Below are 18,830 nucleotides of genomic sequence, written 5' to 3'. Positions count from 1 at the left end.
AATGATGAGACATAAGAACCAACGAGATTCTATATTATTGACATGTTGTCATATTTGAACTTTGCTGGGCTGTATGTATATTGTCTGTTTATGTTTATATGCCACATAACATTTGCTAAACAAGCTCAAAGTATTAATACATTTCTTTCACACACATACAATTTGATGTTTCATTTTAGAAAGCATTTATGGAATTATGGAGTTTTAAGGATTGCTGGATGTGCTTTTTGGAGCTTCAAAATCATAGACCCCATGAAATGGCATTACAAAGATAAAAAGCTGGGATATTTTTTTTTTTAACTCGATCCTGTGTTCATCTAAAGAAAGAAAGTCATATGCATGTGGGATGCCATGAAGGTAAAATTTGTGTAAAAAATGAACTTTTACTTTAAAACTTGTGTACACTTAGGAAGCAAAAAAAAGCACAAGAGTATAAATATATGTACAGTATATATATATATATATGCCTGATAGAGTTCTTCAAAATTGTCCTATGCACAGATATATACAGTAGTATTTCTAACCACTTAACCTCTGTTTCAGAATCATGTTTAGTAGCAGTCTGGGACCCACCTTGTAGATGGATGGTTCTTTGATATCGAGAGGAACTCTGTTCCACTGCTCTTTTCTGATCGAGCTGCCATGACGACTCCATGGAGATCTGTGTCTTGCGGACAACCACACAACCAGTATCGCCAGCATGAAGCCTGTTGCCATGCCTATCAACACCCAACCCATGTAGCTAGGAAGTGGCAGCACAAAGTAACCATAGACTATAGATATGAGAAGAATCAGTCCATTGTGAGGTACTCCAGGAGACTCATCTTCTTCTTCCTCCTCCTCGTCTCCTTCAGTTGGTTCCTCACTGCATCCACCTGTACTTTCTCGTCGGACTTGGGATGAATGAGGCTCTTCTACATCCAGCTCTGTGTCAGTGCAGAGCTCGAAGTCTTCAGTGTAGAGCTCACAAAACTCTTCATCTTCCTGGCGGGAAAGGGTCGACATGAAACACTTGTCTAAATCTAGCGAGGGTGATCTGTGCAGAGGCAACTCAACAGCTGTCCCCTCTAGAGGACTGTCACCCTCTAGGTCTTCCTCTTCCTTGATGCAGTACTTGTTGTTACTTTCCGAGTGGCCGTTGAAGGCAGATAGTTTGGAGAGGTCAGAAGCGCTGGATGAAAGGTTTCTGGACTGGTAGGAGACTCCTGCTGTTGTTGACATGGAAGTGTTTGTGCTGATACTACCAGGTTCCTCACCAATGATTTTGCTGAGCAGCTGAAGGGGCTCACACATGACCTCCGACAGGCGGCATTTTGTGTCTTCAATACGTGCCTCCACCTCCTGAACCTTAAAGAATGAGCGGCTGTCAGGAGAATTAAGGGGGGAAGAGGGAGCAGTTTTAGAATCCCCACGGCCAGGGGGAATGCAAGGTTGCGAGAAAGGTTTGAAAAAGTGCAAATTGAGCCAGGAATCTGGGGCCTGGTTAGTGGATGAAGCCTCTGCCTGAGGGCGGGTCGTGTCGGTGGATAAAGATTTAACCAGGGTCTTCATCAAATGCCGGTGCCGCATTGACTGGGGGGAAACAGATGGAGCCTCATGAGATTCCAACTCAGTGGAGAGGGACTTGACCACGCTGAAGAAGGGCTTCGATGGTAGAGCAGATACCTTGGCTGGGGTTGAGCTGGAGGAGGATGAATGAGTAGAAGACACAGGCAGAGTAAACCTTTGTTCTGAGGGCCATGAGAAGCTAACAGGACTGAAACTGGATGAGCAATCAAGGCTAATGGAGGAGTGCTGGATAGCCAAGGCAGAGCTTTGGACTATGGAGGATGACACTTCTGTAATTATGTCCACCCCTAAAACCTCAGAGAGGAACTCCTCACTGGCCTCCTGAGCAGTGATTATACTCTGATCTTCAGAATCAAGAACTGCAGGTGAAACAGCCAGCCTGTAGAGCTCTTCTTCCTCCTTCTCCTCATTTCCCTTGGCAGAAAAGTGTATGGTAATGGTATCTCGGGAGAGCGAGTGCTGCACCTGCAGCTTAGGGGCCACTGAGGGCTGACAAGAGGAGGGGAAAGATGGGGGCTTCAATGTCTCTGCATGGCCATCCCCTTGACTGGTCATTGCCCCACTCAAAAGAGCTCACAATCTGTGTGCACAGAGAAAAGAGAAGTTAGAGGGCAAACTAGTTTTGCTATATGTAACAATAGCCAGGCTAACCATTATTGACCAGCACTGTCAGTTCCTGATACCTGTTCTCTTTATGGAACATTGCATTCTGAACATTCAAAAGTCCTCACAATGTTCTGTTTCACAGAATAATGTAATTGATATAGGTTTGGAATAGGGATGCACGACATTATTGGCACGCAGATATTATCGGCTGATATTTGTTTATCAATTAAATATCGGCATAGGCCCGATATGAAAAATTACGCCGATATGCTTTGCCGATAAAAATGACGTGTTGATTATGTGTAGCGCGTTCTGACATGAGCGTGCACTCGCAAAGACACCAGCTGTAAAAAATTCATGGAAATTTACATGGAAATTAAACAGCAAAATTCTGTTTTCGTGTAATAGCAGTAAGTTGGTGTTTTTTACAGTGCATTGGGGGAAGTCTTGTTCACTTCAGGTCAGTGGTTGAACAACCACAGTACGTCACTGTTAATTGACAGTATTATAACATGTTTTTTTCTGTGTGCGCGATTTTATGGATTATCAGCATGAGGTACGTTTGCACCTTTATTTATGGTTGTATTGTCTTTACATTAAATATTACATCTTAAATATCCAGTGAAGTTTTAATAATGTAAATAATACAACATTTTCTGTTTTAAACAGGCAAAACAGTCGCCAGTAAAAGCCTGCCATCGTGTTACGCAGAGGTAAGAATTCGCTTTATCCAACCTCTAAATTTACTTCAAATCTGTGCAAAGATTTACGGAGAATGATCAAATATATTTTTTGTGTCGTTACACCTTTAACGTGCATGCGCATTCCGTAAAGCATGCTCGTTGTGACTTCAAGACTATGGAAAGCCATGAGGGTCAAAAACGCGTGAATTTTAACATGTTAAGTACACGTCAACAACGTGTATTTCACACATACTCAACGTGTATTTAATGTGTACTTAACGTGTTGTTTACGTGTGAAAAATTAATGTGTACTTGATGTGTATTTAACACGTACTTAACGTGTTAAATACACGTCAAATACACATAGAATACACATTAACAACGCGTGATTCAGACGCCAGTTTCCAGTTTAAACTAGTGATGGGTCGTTCATGAACGATTCGTTCTTTTTGAACGAATCTTTAAAATGACTCGGGAGTAACGAGTGTCTCAGCGAGTGATTTGTTAATTTTGTGTTGACCGCGCATGTGCAACAACCAGAAACAGTAATGAAGTTCGTCTCTCGAGTCATCGGGTCCGAGTCCTTTCGTTCTTTTATACCGGAAAGAGAAATGATTAGTTCGTCTCTCGAGTCATCAGGTCCGAGTCCTTATACCGGAAAGAGAAATTATTAGTTCGTCTCTCGAGTCATCGGGTCCGAGTCCTTATACCGGAAAGAGAAATTATTAGTTCGTCTCTCGAGTCATCGGGTCCGAGTCCTTATACCGGAAAGAGAAATGATTAGTTCGTCTCTCGAGTCATCGGGACCGAGCCCTTTTGTTCTTTTGTCAAATGTTAGCTCCGCAGGCAAACCTGCAGCCTGTACCGGAGTCTTCGAGTCCGAGTCTTTAACGTTACGTGACCACTTCCCGGATCATCAGTTAAATGCATAATGTATGTGTTATATGTTGTATTATAGGAAGAAATATAAAATGATCAAAAGATATGTGCAATAAACATCTTCTCTAAAACGTACCGTTCTGTTCTTTTTTCTGTCAGTATATTCATAAATGTTTCTTGTGGATTTCTTCATGTGTTTTTAATTTATCTTAATAACTAACTATTTTGCATAAGAACTGTGCTGGCAAAATATAAGCATAAGCAACACTAGTAAAGTCAGTGTTTATGTCTAATGCATATATTACACAAGTGATCTCTTATTAAATAATTGCACATTTAAATGATTTCAATAGCCTATTATTATATACTTTGCAAACTGCACGAGACGTTTTAGTAAAAAACACAAGTGATCTCTTATTAAATAATTGCACATTTAAATGATTTCAATAGCCTATTATTATATACTTTGCAAACTGCATGAGACTTTTTAGTAAAAAACAACAACCTGTAAACTTTATTGCATACCTGAGTGACTAGCATAAATAAACGTTATGGGGTAATTTGGCTATTAACATGCAACATTAATTTAACTCTGCTCAGATGAACGAAATGATTCGAAAAAATATTCGTTCATTTTGCTGAACGAGATTCAAACATCCGAATTGCAAAAATGACTCGAACTTCCCATCACTACGCGCTACATCCACTCTGTTTAACTGACGGGCCTATAGGCTCCTCCCCTCTCTGTCTGACTGCAGCACACGCATTTTCACACGTACACTCCAGAGGTTGCGCTAGACTTTTTTATTGTCCGTCATTTTGACTGACAGGCTCGTAAAAAATCCGTCATAATCTATTATTACCTGTCACTATGGTGCAAGGTGGCGTTAGGTGGTAATTAGTATGTTCGTGACGTCATCACGCTGTACTTGCGTCTCGGAACTTGTTGTATTTTAATACAACTGAATGACCAATAAAGCCGTTGTTGTTTATATTCATCTATATATTTAATGTTTTAATGTTTATGTTCATATGTGATTGGATCTGGGAAAACCCAACACATGGTGCAAATTTATATATTACAGTTTTTGATACCAAGCCCTTTCCAAATCAGTTCTTATTTTGCTCATTGTATGTATGTAACAAAAGTTATGGCTGAGGTCGGCTGAAGCGCTATGATTTTCAGGAACGGAATTTGGAGAAAAACGGGTTTAAAGTTAAGTGATGAAAATAAAAGCACAACAGTCCAGCATCACAAGGAAAAGTCACTTTAGAGTAGTAAAAAACTTACTCTAATAACAATTTAATAAAAAAACATTTCCCAGTGTTGAAGTAGTGACGGACTCGAGTCCGGACTCGAGACGTTTTTTAATGGTCTCGGACTCCTTGGTATTTGAACTCGGACTTGTCTCGGACTTGGTCATTAAACTCGAAAATGTTCTAGTCGGTCTCGTCCGAGTCCAGCGATATATGTTTTATTTTCTCCTTCAAAACAAAACATTGATAGAGCAATATTCTTGTGATCCGAAAACTAATGATCCGAAAACTGTTGCCGACTCTCGACTCTAGAACGAGAGCTGCGCGTGCTCATAAGTTCTCTCTTCACACAGCAGTTCAGTTCAGTGTGTGCTGTTGTTGTAACTAAATAACTCTGGTATATTGGTTCAAGTTCACGGGACTGTCATGCACGCCAGAAAGTGAATAACTGAATTAATTTGTGGATAATATTAAGTGTTTACGGGAGACGCTAAACGGGAACGATTCAGCTGAACTGGTTCCACCGGTTCACTAAAAAGAAAGAACCGTTTCAAATGAACGATTCGTCCGCGGCGCGAACCAGCATCAATCATTCATCAGGCACGATGTCAGCGAGCAGCGGCATAATACAGATTGGTTTTACAAACCATAATAAATGTATCGACAGTGCGCTTAAAAGGAAACTTTTTGCACCAAAACTTTCCCCGAAACATGTGGGACAACATCCAATTTCGTAAGACACCTGCAAAGGCATCACAAAGAGAGGTAAGTTAATGCCATGTTTCAGAGTTAGCATTGCATTTGAGTATTTTAGAAAGTTTGGAAAGTAGGGCTTAAAGATAAGATTGATCGTATTTTTATTGTCATTGTGATGAACATGTTATTTAAGGATGGGCATCGACGTGCTTATAAACGAGCCGTGGAGCCTCTGCTCTTTCAAGCGGCTCCTCTATCGAACACGCACGTGCACGGGCAGGCGCGCGCACGCACGCACGCACACACACACACACACGCACAAAAGTGTTCATTGCTGCACAACCTTGCAGTTAGGAGGGCTGATAAAAAGGTTCCTTAAAAAAGTAATTGTTGTGAATTCCCCCTCTAAGTATATTGTGTTTTACCGGTGTGACGCGTGAGGTTACGAGGTACGTAAGTTACGTAATGCAGTGTTTCTAGGGCAGGCGGACTTAGCGCAGCTGCTTATTCATAGAGTTAATCAGAAGCAGTTGTCCGTCAGCAGACTAGCACTAGGGTCGTTTTCATGCGCTAGATAAAGTTTATAAACCAGTAAGTTTGCATTTATGTTTGCTAACAATGGCACAGTTTGTGTAATGCGATTGCCATCTGTGTAATTCTTATGTTGGTTACGAGATAACTTTTATGTTTGCACTTGCACCTGCAGTACATTAGCCCGCTAGCATCTCGGCTCGTGCTGGAAATGTTTCCACAATTTCTAGTTGTCATTTAATGTTCTTGGTGCTCTGACATTTGTCAGGACTTAGCATTATTACTGGCTGTATAAATGTTTGTAATTGCCATACAAGTCGGATTTCAAGTGTTATATTGCATTGCGCTATGTAACTTATGATTATAATGGACAAGCCTTGGTTAAGATTTTGTATATTTAAACAATGCACATATTGTTTATTGAATTTGTAATTTAAGTTGTGATCTCATTTATCCTATTTACATATTGATTTCTGTTATTTTATTTATTTCAGAAACTACCTATATACATATGTCTGCCTACCTCAAATGTATATATGGTCACTAGTGCAATAAATGGCCAACCTCAATCCGATGTCTCTAACTCCTTGATCAGTGTACTGTTGTGATCAATATCATAATCACCAGTTTTAGTGGGGCAAATCCAACAGTAATAAACAGTTAAACTTCGGCTTTGTGACTTTAGTGCTATACCTATATAGTAAAAATAAAATGACCTTATTTTATCTGCTTTTTGATCATTACAAACAATAATGAAAATTATTATCTTAGAATAGAAGATATGCTGTCTCTTGCATCACATAAATTATCAATAGTTAAGTATGTGGTCTTGTAGTCATGATTTTTTTCTGTCTCTGTCTTGACTGTCTCAATTGGACTCGGTCTTGACTTGGACTCGAACCTCTTTGGACTCGGACTTGACTTGGACTCGAACCTCTTTGGACTCGGACTTGACTTGGACTCGAACCGCTTTGGACTCGGACTTGACTCGGTCTCGACTAGTCCTGGTCTTGGACTTGTCTTGGACTCGACAATGGTGGACTTGACTACAGCCCTATGTTGAAGTCCATAAAAATACTGTACAAAACCGTTTGAATAAAACAAAAGTAAGGAAAATGGTGCAGGGCACACTTAAAGAATGAGAGCTCTGCCGTTATCACTACACGAGGAAACTAGCAAACATTACGGACAACAACTAATAAGCAGTGAAACAAGTTCCCTTTCTGTCGGTCTCTCGACGTTGTGTCGAACCAACAGAATGGGGTTTGTCTTGAGAACCTATCATCTCCTGAGTATTTAGAAAAGGCCAATGAAAATTGGCGAATGAAATTTGCATGCCGGGCTCCTCCCCGGATGTCCGGGTATAAGAGGGAAGCCGGCGTGCTCATTCATTCACCTTTTTTTTCTTCAGAGCCTACGCATCTGGTGAGCTTCTCTACGATCTTGGTGATCATTCTTTCTGCTGGAATCTACGACGTGGACAGCGGACGGTCCCTTCCTGCAGTGACTCTCCCCTGGGTGTCTCGGCAGTTCCGGAGGTGTTCGAGCAAATTTCCTTTTCTAAAAGAGCAAATTTCTCCAGCGTGGCTTGTCCCGCTGTTCTCATGGGTGCAACACACTCATCGAGGAGGGGGACGGACACAATGCCTGCTTCCAGTACGCTGGGGCAGACGTTGTGGATACGTCCCACGGGACTCAGCCACCACCTCGTTTGCTCCCCGTTCCGTGGCGGCAGGACTACGGCCCTGCCGTCCGCTATGGCAAGCAGCGAGGGTGATATGAGGATTACTGTGAGCGATAATCCGCCAGCCACGGCTCACGGACCGTTCACACATCGTCTCGCTCGTCTGACCGTTCCCCAGGAGACGGTCCGCCGTCTTATTCCTCAATCACGTATTCGGACACGATGTGTGATGATGAGATGTCTCTTGCAGCATCGGGGGGTGACGTACTGCCATCCGACTCCGATGATTCCTCGGGCTCCCTCCCTCGGGGGGTCGAGCCCAGGAAAAAGCAGATGTCGAGATGTCGGCCATGCTTTCCCGGGCCGCCGTGAGTGTTGGGTTGCAGTGCTCGCACTGCCTCTCCCGGCGCTCGCGGCTGGCTACATGGCGCCTCGGGTTTGAGCGCGGCTCCAAGCCGCGCCCGCCCCCAGTGCCGTGTTTACCGGAAGTGCATGAGGTACTTTGTAAGACCTGGAACGCCTCTTCCGGCACGTTTCACGTCAAACAAAGTTCTGTCACCCTCTCTTCCCTCGAGGTTGAGAAAGCTGGAGGATTCGTCGGTGTCCCCCAGGTGGAGTATGCCGCCGCGGTGCACTCGTGCCCGTAGGGGGGGCTCGACCTAGACTCCCGTCCAAAGCATGTGGTGTCTCGGCATCTCTGGTGTCGAGAGCTTACATTGCGGCGGACCAAGCTGCCTCCTCTCTCCACGCTATGGCTCCTGCCAGGCCAGGGCGTTGAGAGAGCTCCACGAGGGTAAGACCGACCCAGCGCGTATGCAGGAACTCCGCGCCGCCACCGACCTCGCTCTACGGGCGACCAAGGTGACCACGCGGGCCCTGGGTCGGACGATGTCCACACTTGTGGTCCATGAGAAACTCCTCTGGCCGATCCTTGCGCAGATGAGTAACGCTGAGAAGGTCCGCTTTCTCGACGTACCCGTCTCGCAAGGGGGGGCTGGTTGGTGTTACTGTCGAGCCGCAGCGGCCCCGCTCACCCCCCGCCCGTCGGGGGGGGCGCGAGACCCGCACGCGGCCTCCCCGGAGGGTTCTCGACAGTAAGAAGCAGTCCTCCGTGCCGCAACTCGGCCGCCTCGGCCGTCGAGTCCCGTGCACTGTCTGCTTCCCAGCAGCCCTGGTCCTCTTCAACGCCCTCCAGCTCTGGTGCCCCCCACTCAGGCGGCCCCCCCTGGAGGAGACAGCGAAGAGGAGACCATCGCCCCATCAGCAGCCACGGCGAAGCGGCCGTCATGGGAAGACCTCAGGGGGATCGAGGCTACCATTGGGCCCGACCCCAGCCACATTGCTGGGAAGTCGGATAGGGACGGATCCTGCCCCGTCTCTCCATCTGCTGGCCCCCTCCGTGGGGCTGGCTCCCACTTACTCTCAAAAAGGAGAGTTTCCTCTCTCTCTGGGTTACCACAGCCGCTCTCACCCTCTGCACGACGGTGAACGGCAAACTCGACGTTGCGTCATGGCGAAGCGCAATGTCGAGTATAAACACCAGCCCTCAGCACTCTCAGTCAGACAGTGCATTGAGCTGCGCAGTCGCCAGGCAGGAAAAAGAGCAGAGCCGATCTCCTCCCCGGGGGACCTCCCCCGGCAAGGAATCCGTACTGCTAGCCATCGAACCACCCCCCGGGGGGACGATGAAAAAAATCGTACCTTAGTCCCCGTCTCATTCTGGGAGCCTGTCCGGCTTCCCAGACTGTCAGACTGGCTAGGGAAGACGATCCGTCTTGGCTACGCGATCCAGTCGCCTCACGCCCGCTGAGTTCAGCATCCGATATACCTCAGTCAGAGGCTAGGATGTTCCTGTACTTCGGGCCGAGGTCGCCACCCTTCTGGTGAAGGGAGTGATCGAGCCCGTCTCACCAGCCGAGATGTTCAACGGGTTTTACAGCCTGTACTTCATTGTCCCCAAGAAAGGCGGGGGGTTGCGCCCTATCTTGGGTCTGTGTGTTCTGAACAGGTTGATCACGCAGAAGCGCATCCTGACGTCCGTCAGGTGTCAGGACCGGTTCATGGCACTCGACCTGAAGGACACGTACTTCATGTCTCGATCCTCCCTCGACATCGGCCGTTCCGATGGTTCACGTTCGAGGGACGGGCATATCAGTACCGGGTCCTCCCCTTCGGTCTGTCCCTGTCTCCACGAGTCTTTACGAAGGTCGTGGAAGTCGCCCTCCTTCCCCGTAGGGAAGGAGGTGTGCGGGTACTAACTATCTCGATGACTGGCTCAGTTTTGGCACACTCTCGAGATCTGTTGTGTACACACAGGCACCTGGTGCTCCGGCACCTAGATCGGTGGGGCTACAGGTCAAATGAGAAAAGAGCAAGCTCTCCCCGGTGCAGAGCATCCTCTTTCTCGGTATGGAACTCGACTCCGTCCTCACGAGCGGCCCCGCTCACCCCCCTGGTCTCCATGACCTTCTTGCGGACAGGGTCCCCTTTGGGATGCCTCCCTTCAAGGTTGGGGTGCCGTGTGCAACGGGCAAGCAGTGTCGGGGCGGTGGACGGGCCCCCGCCTTCGTTGGCATTTCAACTGCCTAAAGTTGTTGGTTGTGCTACTTTCATTGAGGAGGCTACTACCTCTCGTGCAGGGCAGGCACGTGCTGGTCCGGTTGGACAGCACAGCTGCTGTAGCATATTCTTTCACTCACAGCAGCTAACATGACTCGCCCGAACGCCTCCTCCTCTGGAGTCAGCAGGTGATCAACTCCGTGCGAGCCACACACATCCCAGGCGTCCTGAACCAGACAGCCGATGCGCTCTCTCGTCAGTCGACGCCTCGCGGAGTGGCGACTCCCTCGCAGCCAGCTCTTTTGGGGCACCTCGTCCAGGCACAGGTGGTCCTGTTGCCTCCCCGGACTCCACCCATTGTCCGCTTTGGTACTCCCTGTCCGAGGTACCCTCGGCACAGATGCCCTTGCGCACAGCTGGCCGCGGGACAAGCGGAAGTACGCTTCCCCCCAGTGAGCCTCATTGCACAGGTCCTTTGTAAGGGAAGAGGAGCATCAAGTGGTACTAGTTACGCCCCTTTGGCCTAACCAGGACTTGGTTCTCAGAGCTGAGGCTCTGACAACAACTCCCCCCTGGCCGCTCCCCCTGGCAAACAGCTTCCCCAGGGGTCTCCATGTCTGGACGGGACGAGGAGATCCTGAGTGACCCACCCCCGGTCCGGTTGGGACGTCACTCAGGCTAAGGGCTTCGGCCACTGGGCGGCTGTACGCCCATAGGTGGCGCCTCTTCTCGTCCTGGTGCTCTTCTCGATGAGAAGACCCGCGGAATTGCTCGGTCTGGTACGAGCTGTCACGTCCTCAAGAGAGACGGGGGAGTAACCTCTCCCCCTCCACACTGGGAATGTATGTAACCGCTACGGCCGCTCATCATGACCCAAGTGCTGGGTAGCCTCTGGGACAGCACGACCTGGTCATTAGGTTCCTAAGGGGCGCGAGAGGGTGACCACCTTATCCGCGCTCCGTACCCTCTTGCGACCTAGGTGGCGGGCCTCAAGAGGCCCCGCCCCCTTCGAGCCTCTCGGGGTTGCCGCTCTTTCTCAGTCTTGATAAAGACGGCTTTCCGCATGGCGCTCACCTCCAAGAGGGTAGGGGATCTACAAGCACTCTCCGTGTCCACAGATTGCCTAGAACTCGGGGCCGGGATTCTCACGTTATCTTGAGACCCCGCCCCGGCTACGTGCCCAAGGTTCCCACCACTCTCCCGAGAGACCAGGTGGTGAACCTGCAGGCGCTCCCCACCGGGGAGGAAGACCCAACCTATCCGTGTTTTGTCCAGTACGCGCACGGCGCCTCTACTTGGACCGCACGCAGAGCCCAGAAGCTCTGAGCAGCTCTTTGTCTGTTTCGGAGGTCAGCAGGAGGGCTGTCTCCAAACAGAGGCTGGCGCACTGGATCGTGGATGCCCTCGTTAGGGCATACCGATCTTTTTTCCTGCCCGTTGGGGGTGAGGCACACCCCTCGTGGCTGGCTCAGGGCGCCTCTCTGGCAGACATCTGCGGAGCTGCGGGTTGGGCTATGCCTAACAACTCCGTGAGGTTCTAATACCTACGCGCGGAACCGGTGTCAGCCCGCATCCTGGCAAGGTGTGGGACCGGCAGCCGGTAGGGCATACGCCTGCGGAAGCCCTTCCCCCTCCGGGGGGAGCAGTGGCGATCCCGCCTCACTTCTTTCCCCTCGGGTAAAGAACAGGCATTCCATCCATCACTAAGCACCCTTCCAGGGGACAGGCTGGGCAGAGCAGCCCTGCCCCCTTAGGCCGGGGAACAGTTGAGTTATCTCCCACATAGCTCTAACCGGACCTAGTGCTCCAGACGTGGTAACCCCCCCTCCGTGGGCTGTTCCGTCTGATGTATCCTCATGAATGGTTCCCACCTTGGCAACCCATGACCTCCCCAGGTGGACTCCCACCTTGCGGTTAACTCCTGCAGTCCGCACATTCCTCCCATGAGTTCTCCCCTGATGGTGAGACCATGTGGTGTCTCCACTAATTCCTCCCTACGGTAGGTAGTGGCCTCTGCAGCGTTTTTTTCCCCCAGGGGGGAATAATGCTTACCCAGTGGCCCGTACGGTGCCGGGCGGCTTCTCGCCATTTAGAGAATCAGGCCTCCGCCCGTGACGGCCGGCGTTAGGGGGCTTCCCAACTTTTTGTGGAAAGCTCTGGGTCCCCCTTCCTCTCCACTGGAAGGTCATAATTTCGCGTTAGCGTGTTCGTCTGACTCGCCCAGGCCAGTCAACGTCGCTCCGCAGAGATTGTGACGCGGCTCAGTGCTGTGGCGTTTTCCATAGGAACCCCATTCTGTCGGTTCGACACAACGTCGAGAGACCGACAGAAAGGGAACGTCTTGGTTACGGATGTAACCTCGGTTCCCTGATGGAGGGAACGAGACGTTGTGTCCCTCATGCCACAACACTGGCCGCCCACCCCAGCGGTCGGGGGAGGATGCTTTAGGCTCCTCAGACCAAAGGTGAATGAATGAGCACGCCGGCTTCCCTCTTATACCCGGACATCCGGGGAGGAGCCCGGCATGCAAATTTCATTCGCCAATTTTCATTGGCCTTTTCTAAATACTCAGAAGATGATAGGTTCTCAAGACAAACCCCATTCTGTCGGTTCGACACAACGTCTCGTTCCCTCCATCAGGGACCCGAGGTTACATCCGTAACCAAGACGTTTTACCTTGTTTATCATGTGCATAGGGTCTGGACTTTTGATCATCCCTTGTATGTTTTGCGATCGCGGTCCGGCTCGGATGAGCAGCGATAACTCCCGGTGCTGCAGACAGGGAGCTCCGCCATCTCACGAAAACATTGTATGAAAAAAACTTTGCATGTCGTAGTTTACACAGGACTGGCGGGAAATGTGCATTGATACTCCTTCATTCTTCATGTTATGTAGTTTACTTTGATAGGTGAACTGTCTTTCCCGCGTCTCAGCGCGACATCCGACGGGTTTTCTCAGATCGCATCACATATGTCTAGTCAGTAACAATGACAGGTGAAAACACGCACGTCCCTTCGCGAGCATATCACGCTCTAATGAAGGGAAACGGGGAGTTACAAATTGCCATCATTGTAATCCGTCAAAATAGCTGACGGACGGACGGCCTTCAGATTTTTGTCACTGGTAAACATTTTTTGTCAATGACAGAATTTTCGGTTAACACGACCTCTGGTACACACACTTACAGGAAAATCTGGACCACGGCCAATCAGAGGGGCGGTCCGCCCTTCACCATCTCTGATTGGTTTAGACCATGATATGGGCCTAATGTGTGTCTGTTGTTGAATCACAGGGAGACTTTCAGACTCGCAGAGACTTTTTTTCTCCCTTGAACGGCTGGTCGCATCGGTGCGACCTCAGATTTTTCTTATTCGCACCATTGAGAAATCAAGTCGCATGTGCGACCAAATTGGTCGCACTCTAGAGCCCTGATTAATAAAGTGGCATCAGATATAAAATGTGAACTTACTCGTTGAGTTGTAATCTTGCTGAAATCCTCCTGGTCGGTATGTAAACTGAATTAATGCAGGCGCACTGCACATAACAAAGTACCGTTGAGCTTCTTGAGTCAGTTCTGTAAGTAGTGTTATGATTGGTGGATTGAACTGGTGGATTGGCTAAATAGGACATCTTAAAAAAAAGATATTGGTGAATCGGTACATGGCAGGAAGGTCACAAAAATACCACACATAAATTAAAAGCAATCCACACGTGTGAGGATTTGGAAATGCAGATTCAACGATCCATAAATGCATGTAACAACATTCACAAATGTTTGATGGAAATTAATTCAAAATCATGATATATACATGTTTGGGTTAATGACGTGAAGCTCATTTTTTTGTGTCCCTGTAGTTTAATTACATTTAAAAGGGTTAAAATTGTGAAACAAATTTGCATTTTAGATTAGATTCAATTTATTGTCATTGCACATGTACAAGGCAACGAAATGTGACCTTTGCATTTAACCCATCCAGAGAGTAGTGAACACACGCACAGCAAGTGGTGAAGACACGTACCCCCGGAGCAGTGGGCAGCTATCACTGCAGCGCCCGGGGAGCAAGTAGGGGTAAGGTGCCTTGCTCAAGGGCACCTCAGTTGTTACCCGCCGGCCCTGGGAATCGAACCGGCAACCTTCTGGTCATGAGTCCGACTCTCTAACCATTCCGACTCTCTAACCATTAGGCCACAACTGCCCCCAGTTGTTATTTTACTTGCATACATTCTCTTTTCTGAGGACCAAGACTGAAATTCTGGTTATAATTCATTTTGAGAGAATATTTGGGGAATGATTGCTGAAATTTCAATGTGGTGTAACTGTAAAAACTTGAAAACAAAAAACTCATCTGGTTTAAAAAAGGTGAAATTCTCACCATTTCAGATAGCTTGGCATAATCTTATACTAGTCCTATTTAAGAGTAAGTAAAAGTAAATGGAACACCATTGTTCTGAATATAATAATTACTTTGGGGAATCATGTGAGTCAAGTCAAATTCACGAAATGTCAAGGTGATGTAACCACTATTCAAAAAGCATTTAGTTAATATTATGAAAAAAGACATGTGACAATTAAATTACAGAGAGAAACCCCTGGTGATGTTAACTGCTCCATGCAAAGGTTATAAACTTTTTTTAAATGAGATAATTTGACATTTTTAGGGTGTGATCAGGTATTCTTAGGTATGCATGTGAAATGGTATGACCCCAGAAATACATTGATAATTCTATAAAAATGAGTATTAACTTCAAAATTTCATTTGAACTATTCCCATCAAGGCCATATGTGTTTACGTAAGTGTCCATTTATGTCTGTCAAATAGTGTAACCAGTTACACCATTGGACTTCTAACAAACCATTTTGTTAGAGGCCAATTTTTTCAAATATCACTAGTTTACTATGCGAATTAAAAATGTAATATAAACAAAACTACTATTTTCAAGTGTTAAATGTAGAGGTTGACCGATTGATCGGCCGGTCGATTAATCGGGGTGATTTTTTTAAATGAATTGCAGATTATGTCGCAAATTAGGCCGATTAACAGGCAGGTGCATCTGTGAGCAGCTAAGCGTTGTTGTGGAGCACGCGACGCTGCCTCTTGCGGCATAACATTGTGATGTCCCCCTCTGCCTGCTAACTTTTTAACTACCTGATAACTTCACAAGAAAACGGTAAAATTTAATTTCTTTTTATCCTTCGTTCTTAATCTAGTCTTGTATATTTCATTGATTAAATATGATGCTACTTGAGAATGCGAGTAACTTTTTGGAACTCTATTGTTAGCGAGCCTTCAATCACATAGTTTAAGCTACATGTATGCACGAGTACCAAAACCTTGTGACGAACCCAGCGGGTAAATTATTACATCTGTTCGCATTGTATAGCTAGATAAACTCTGATGTTATCAATACTGTTTGTGTACTGGAGAATTTCTCTCCCTCTGATGCTGCGTGTGAGACGGAGCAACTCACACTCTGCAGCCATGCCTTGTTAATAGACAAAATTCTGGCTAAAATGTGCAAGTTAACTTTCCTGCTTAAGTGTGTCTGTGGGTCGGCCTCTGTTTATACTTGGATACTAAGAAGAGTTTTGGTCGATCTTTCTATCAAATGGTCGAAATAAGTGCACACACTTTACAAATGAACGTGACCGGGGCAGATAAACATTGGCCGTTTCTCAATATGCACCCTTGTCTGTACTTGTGTCCTTGTGAAACGTCATCAGAAGCAGCCCAAGTACTGTCCCAAATCAAAGTTCACATCTAGTCAAGTACAGTTCAAATCCCCTGATGTGTTCTTGCTCCGCCCCTTTTATCGAGGTTGCATAGGGAGGTGACTTGTGCGGACTTAATATGGGCCATAACCCAGAATTCAGTTCGCTCCAACTGACGTTCCGTAATGGCGGAAGAGAGAACGCACAACTGTAAGTAATACATTTGGAAATACTACTGTTATTATGTTACGAAATGTAGTTTTTGAGGTGAGAATATAGTTGTTTAGACTTCAAATCTGGCGTTGAATTATAAGGTTAGCCACTATTTGAAAATTTCTTCAGACGATTTCGGAGGTGGGAGATCCCAGGTAGTCAGTGCTTATGTACCTGCCAAGGCCAGCCCTACCTCGGCAAGTGCTCCTGAAATATACTGCTGCCAATAGCGTTGCTGTAGTGGTTCCATTTTGATTGATTAATTGATTCTTTTACTTGTTACACTTTCCTTTTTTTCTGTCTAATTTTTTCTCGTAACGTCCAACATTTTCCCACCACCGTCTTTCCCGCTTTTTTTATTTGAATTGAAAACGAGAAGAGTCCGTTGTTTGATATTCAATTTTATTTCAAACGAAATTAATATAATCAGAGTAGGCAAATTTTGCCTGAATCACATATTAATGTTTAATAGTTTTAAAATACAAAAGAGGCAGCTGTATAATATCGTATTACACACGTTTTGCTAATTACATTTAATATGTACATTAAAAATAAAAAACGAAAAGATATACAATGACGCTGATTGAAGCATGATGTGCTGAGCTGTGCTATCAAGTACGCTGCTGTTCCATTTGTAAAATAACTGGACTTGCCTCCTTGCGTCTTCGGGAGTTCATTCTTCTGAGTCGAACTTGCCAAGTCCGATCTTGGAAGGAAGCAAGTCCGGACTCTGCAAACTTGGTATTGAGAAACGGCCACACAGAGAAGCGTTTTTTTTTTCAGCCATGAGACATGTTGAACACTGTAAGTGTGTGTTAGAAATCTGAAATGGAGAGAAAACATTCTGCTTGCTTGATACGTTTTTTCTAGCCTGGTAATACCAAACTCTGCTACTTCGCTTTGCTGCGTAAACAGAGTCTGGAAGGGCATAATTGACAAGCGTTGACTTGAAGCACCATTTTAATAAAAAGGTTCTTCAAGAAGCCTTGAGGATTCCTCAGAGAACAGCCCTTTGTGAAACAGTGCCTTGAGTTTCCCCTGAGGGTTCTGCCGGCGTGGCAATATGAAGAACCCCAAATGGTTCCCCAAAGAACTTTTAATTTTGAGAGTATATGATGAATTTTGTCCTCTTTTAAACTATTTTGTGCTCTTGCAGTAAATTAATCATTCATTTTATAGCATTAATGGTGATAACAGGGCACAAGTCACATCCACAACACATAGTAATGTGATCACAGTTGGTCAAAACAAGTAGCATAAGCCCTCAAAAAAGCAAAAGTGATTTATATACATTTATACATATACAACTCCTACTGGCAAATTTTGCACTACAAACTGTGAAACTAAAACAATATAAATTCCTATTAAAGCTACAGGTTACACAGTCAGCAGTGAGTGCTTCTCTTTTCATTTGTTTGATTCATATCAACCACATAGAATAGCATGAATATTAGGCTGCTGTCACCAATGTATTGACATCCGATTTCTTTTTAAGAAACTTTTTAAGCTTACTTCAGACAAAAACGACCATGTTTATGACATAACTCTGAGTATTTGTTTATTTAGGTGCAATAAGCTGTGAAAAAGTTTGAAAAGGATTTAGACGCTTTAGAAATCTATCGCCTGGCAGACTGCATTGGTTTTTAAAATGCCTTGATATCTCGATTGCAGTTAGCATGCGCGCCCGCATGAGCACGTGTGTGACACGCAAGAGTGGAAGCGGAGATCTGATTAGATGATTTGCCGAAACAACACAATGTTATCGATCTTTATGTCAGTATGTCATATTTGTAACAGACTTAAAAGCTGCCCTGTCCACTTCAGGCTTTATAAACTTACTCTCCATCCTGATGTGACATCCCAGCTTGGGCTGTGCTTTTGTGCGAGTGCGAGTTTCCTAGGAGCTGATTGGAGACTTGTTCGATGTAGAACAATTGTTGCTGGGCGGCGTTGCTTTGCAGTAGTCTCCAGACAGACTCCCGTCCAAGGCATGTGGTGTCTCGGCATCTCTGGTGTCGAGAGCTTACATTGCGGCGGACCAAGCTGCCTCCTCTCTCCACACTATGGCTCCTGCCAGGCCAGGGCGTTGAGAGAGCTCCACGAGGGTAAGACCGATCCAGCGCGAATGCAGGAACTCCGCGCCGCCACCGACCTCGCTCTACGGGCGACCAAGGTGACCACGCGGGCCCTGGGTCGGACGATGTCCACACTTGTGGTCCATGAGAAACTCCTCTGGCCGATCCTTGCGCAGATGAGTAACGCTGAGAAGGTCCGCTTTCTCGACGCACCCGTCTCGCAAGGGGGGGGGCTGGTTGGTGTTACTGTCGAGTGAGGCCTCCCCGGAGGATTCTCGACAGTAAAGAAGCAGTCCTCTGTGCCGCGACTCGGCCGCCTCGGCCGTCGAGTCCCGTGCAATGTCTGCTTCCCGGCAGCCCTGGTCCTC

General features: G+C 46.6%; 1 protein-coding gene across 1 annotated transcript in view; it reads right to left on the bottom strand.

The window, feature by feature from the left end:
* Positions 1-475: 475 nt before the first annotated feature.
* LOC130551361 (testis-expressed protein 2-like) overlaps positions 476-18,830 on the bottom strand; it is a 40,447-nt gene continuing 22,092 nt past the window's right edge. Inside the window, exon 2 of the mRNA XM_057328934.1 lies at positions 476-2,149. Within this exon, the coding sequence (XP_057184917.1) occupies positions 520-2,124 (1,605 nt within the window). The 5' untranslated portion in view covers positions 2,125-2,149 and the 3' untranslated portion in view covers positions 476-519. The remainder of the gene's footprint in view (positions 2,150-18,830) is intronic.

Source organism: Triplophysa rosa, unplaced genomic scaffold (genome assembly GCF_024868665.1).
Source record: "Triplophysa rosa unplaced genomic scaffold, Trosa_1v2 scaffold9_ERROPOS8398105, whole genome shotgun sequence".
Classification (NCBI taxonomy): domain Eukaryota; kingdom Metazoa; phylum Chordata; class Actinopteri; order Cypriniformes; family Nemacheilidae; genus Triplophysa; species Triplophysa rosa.
This window is presented reverse-complemented; position numbering and strand designations above follow the sequence as displayed.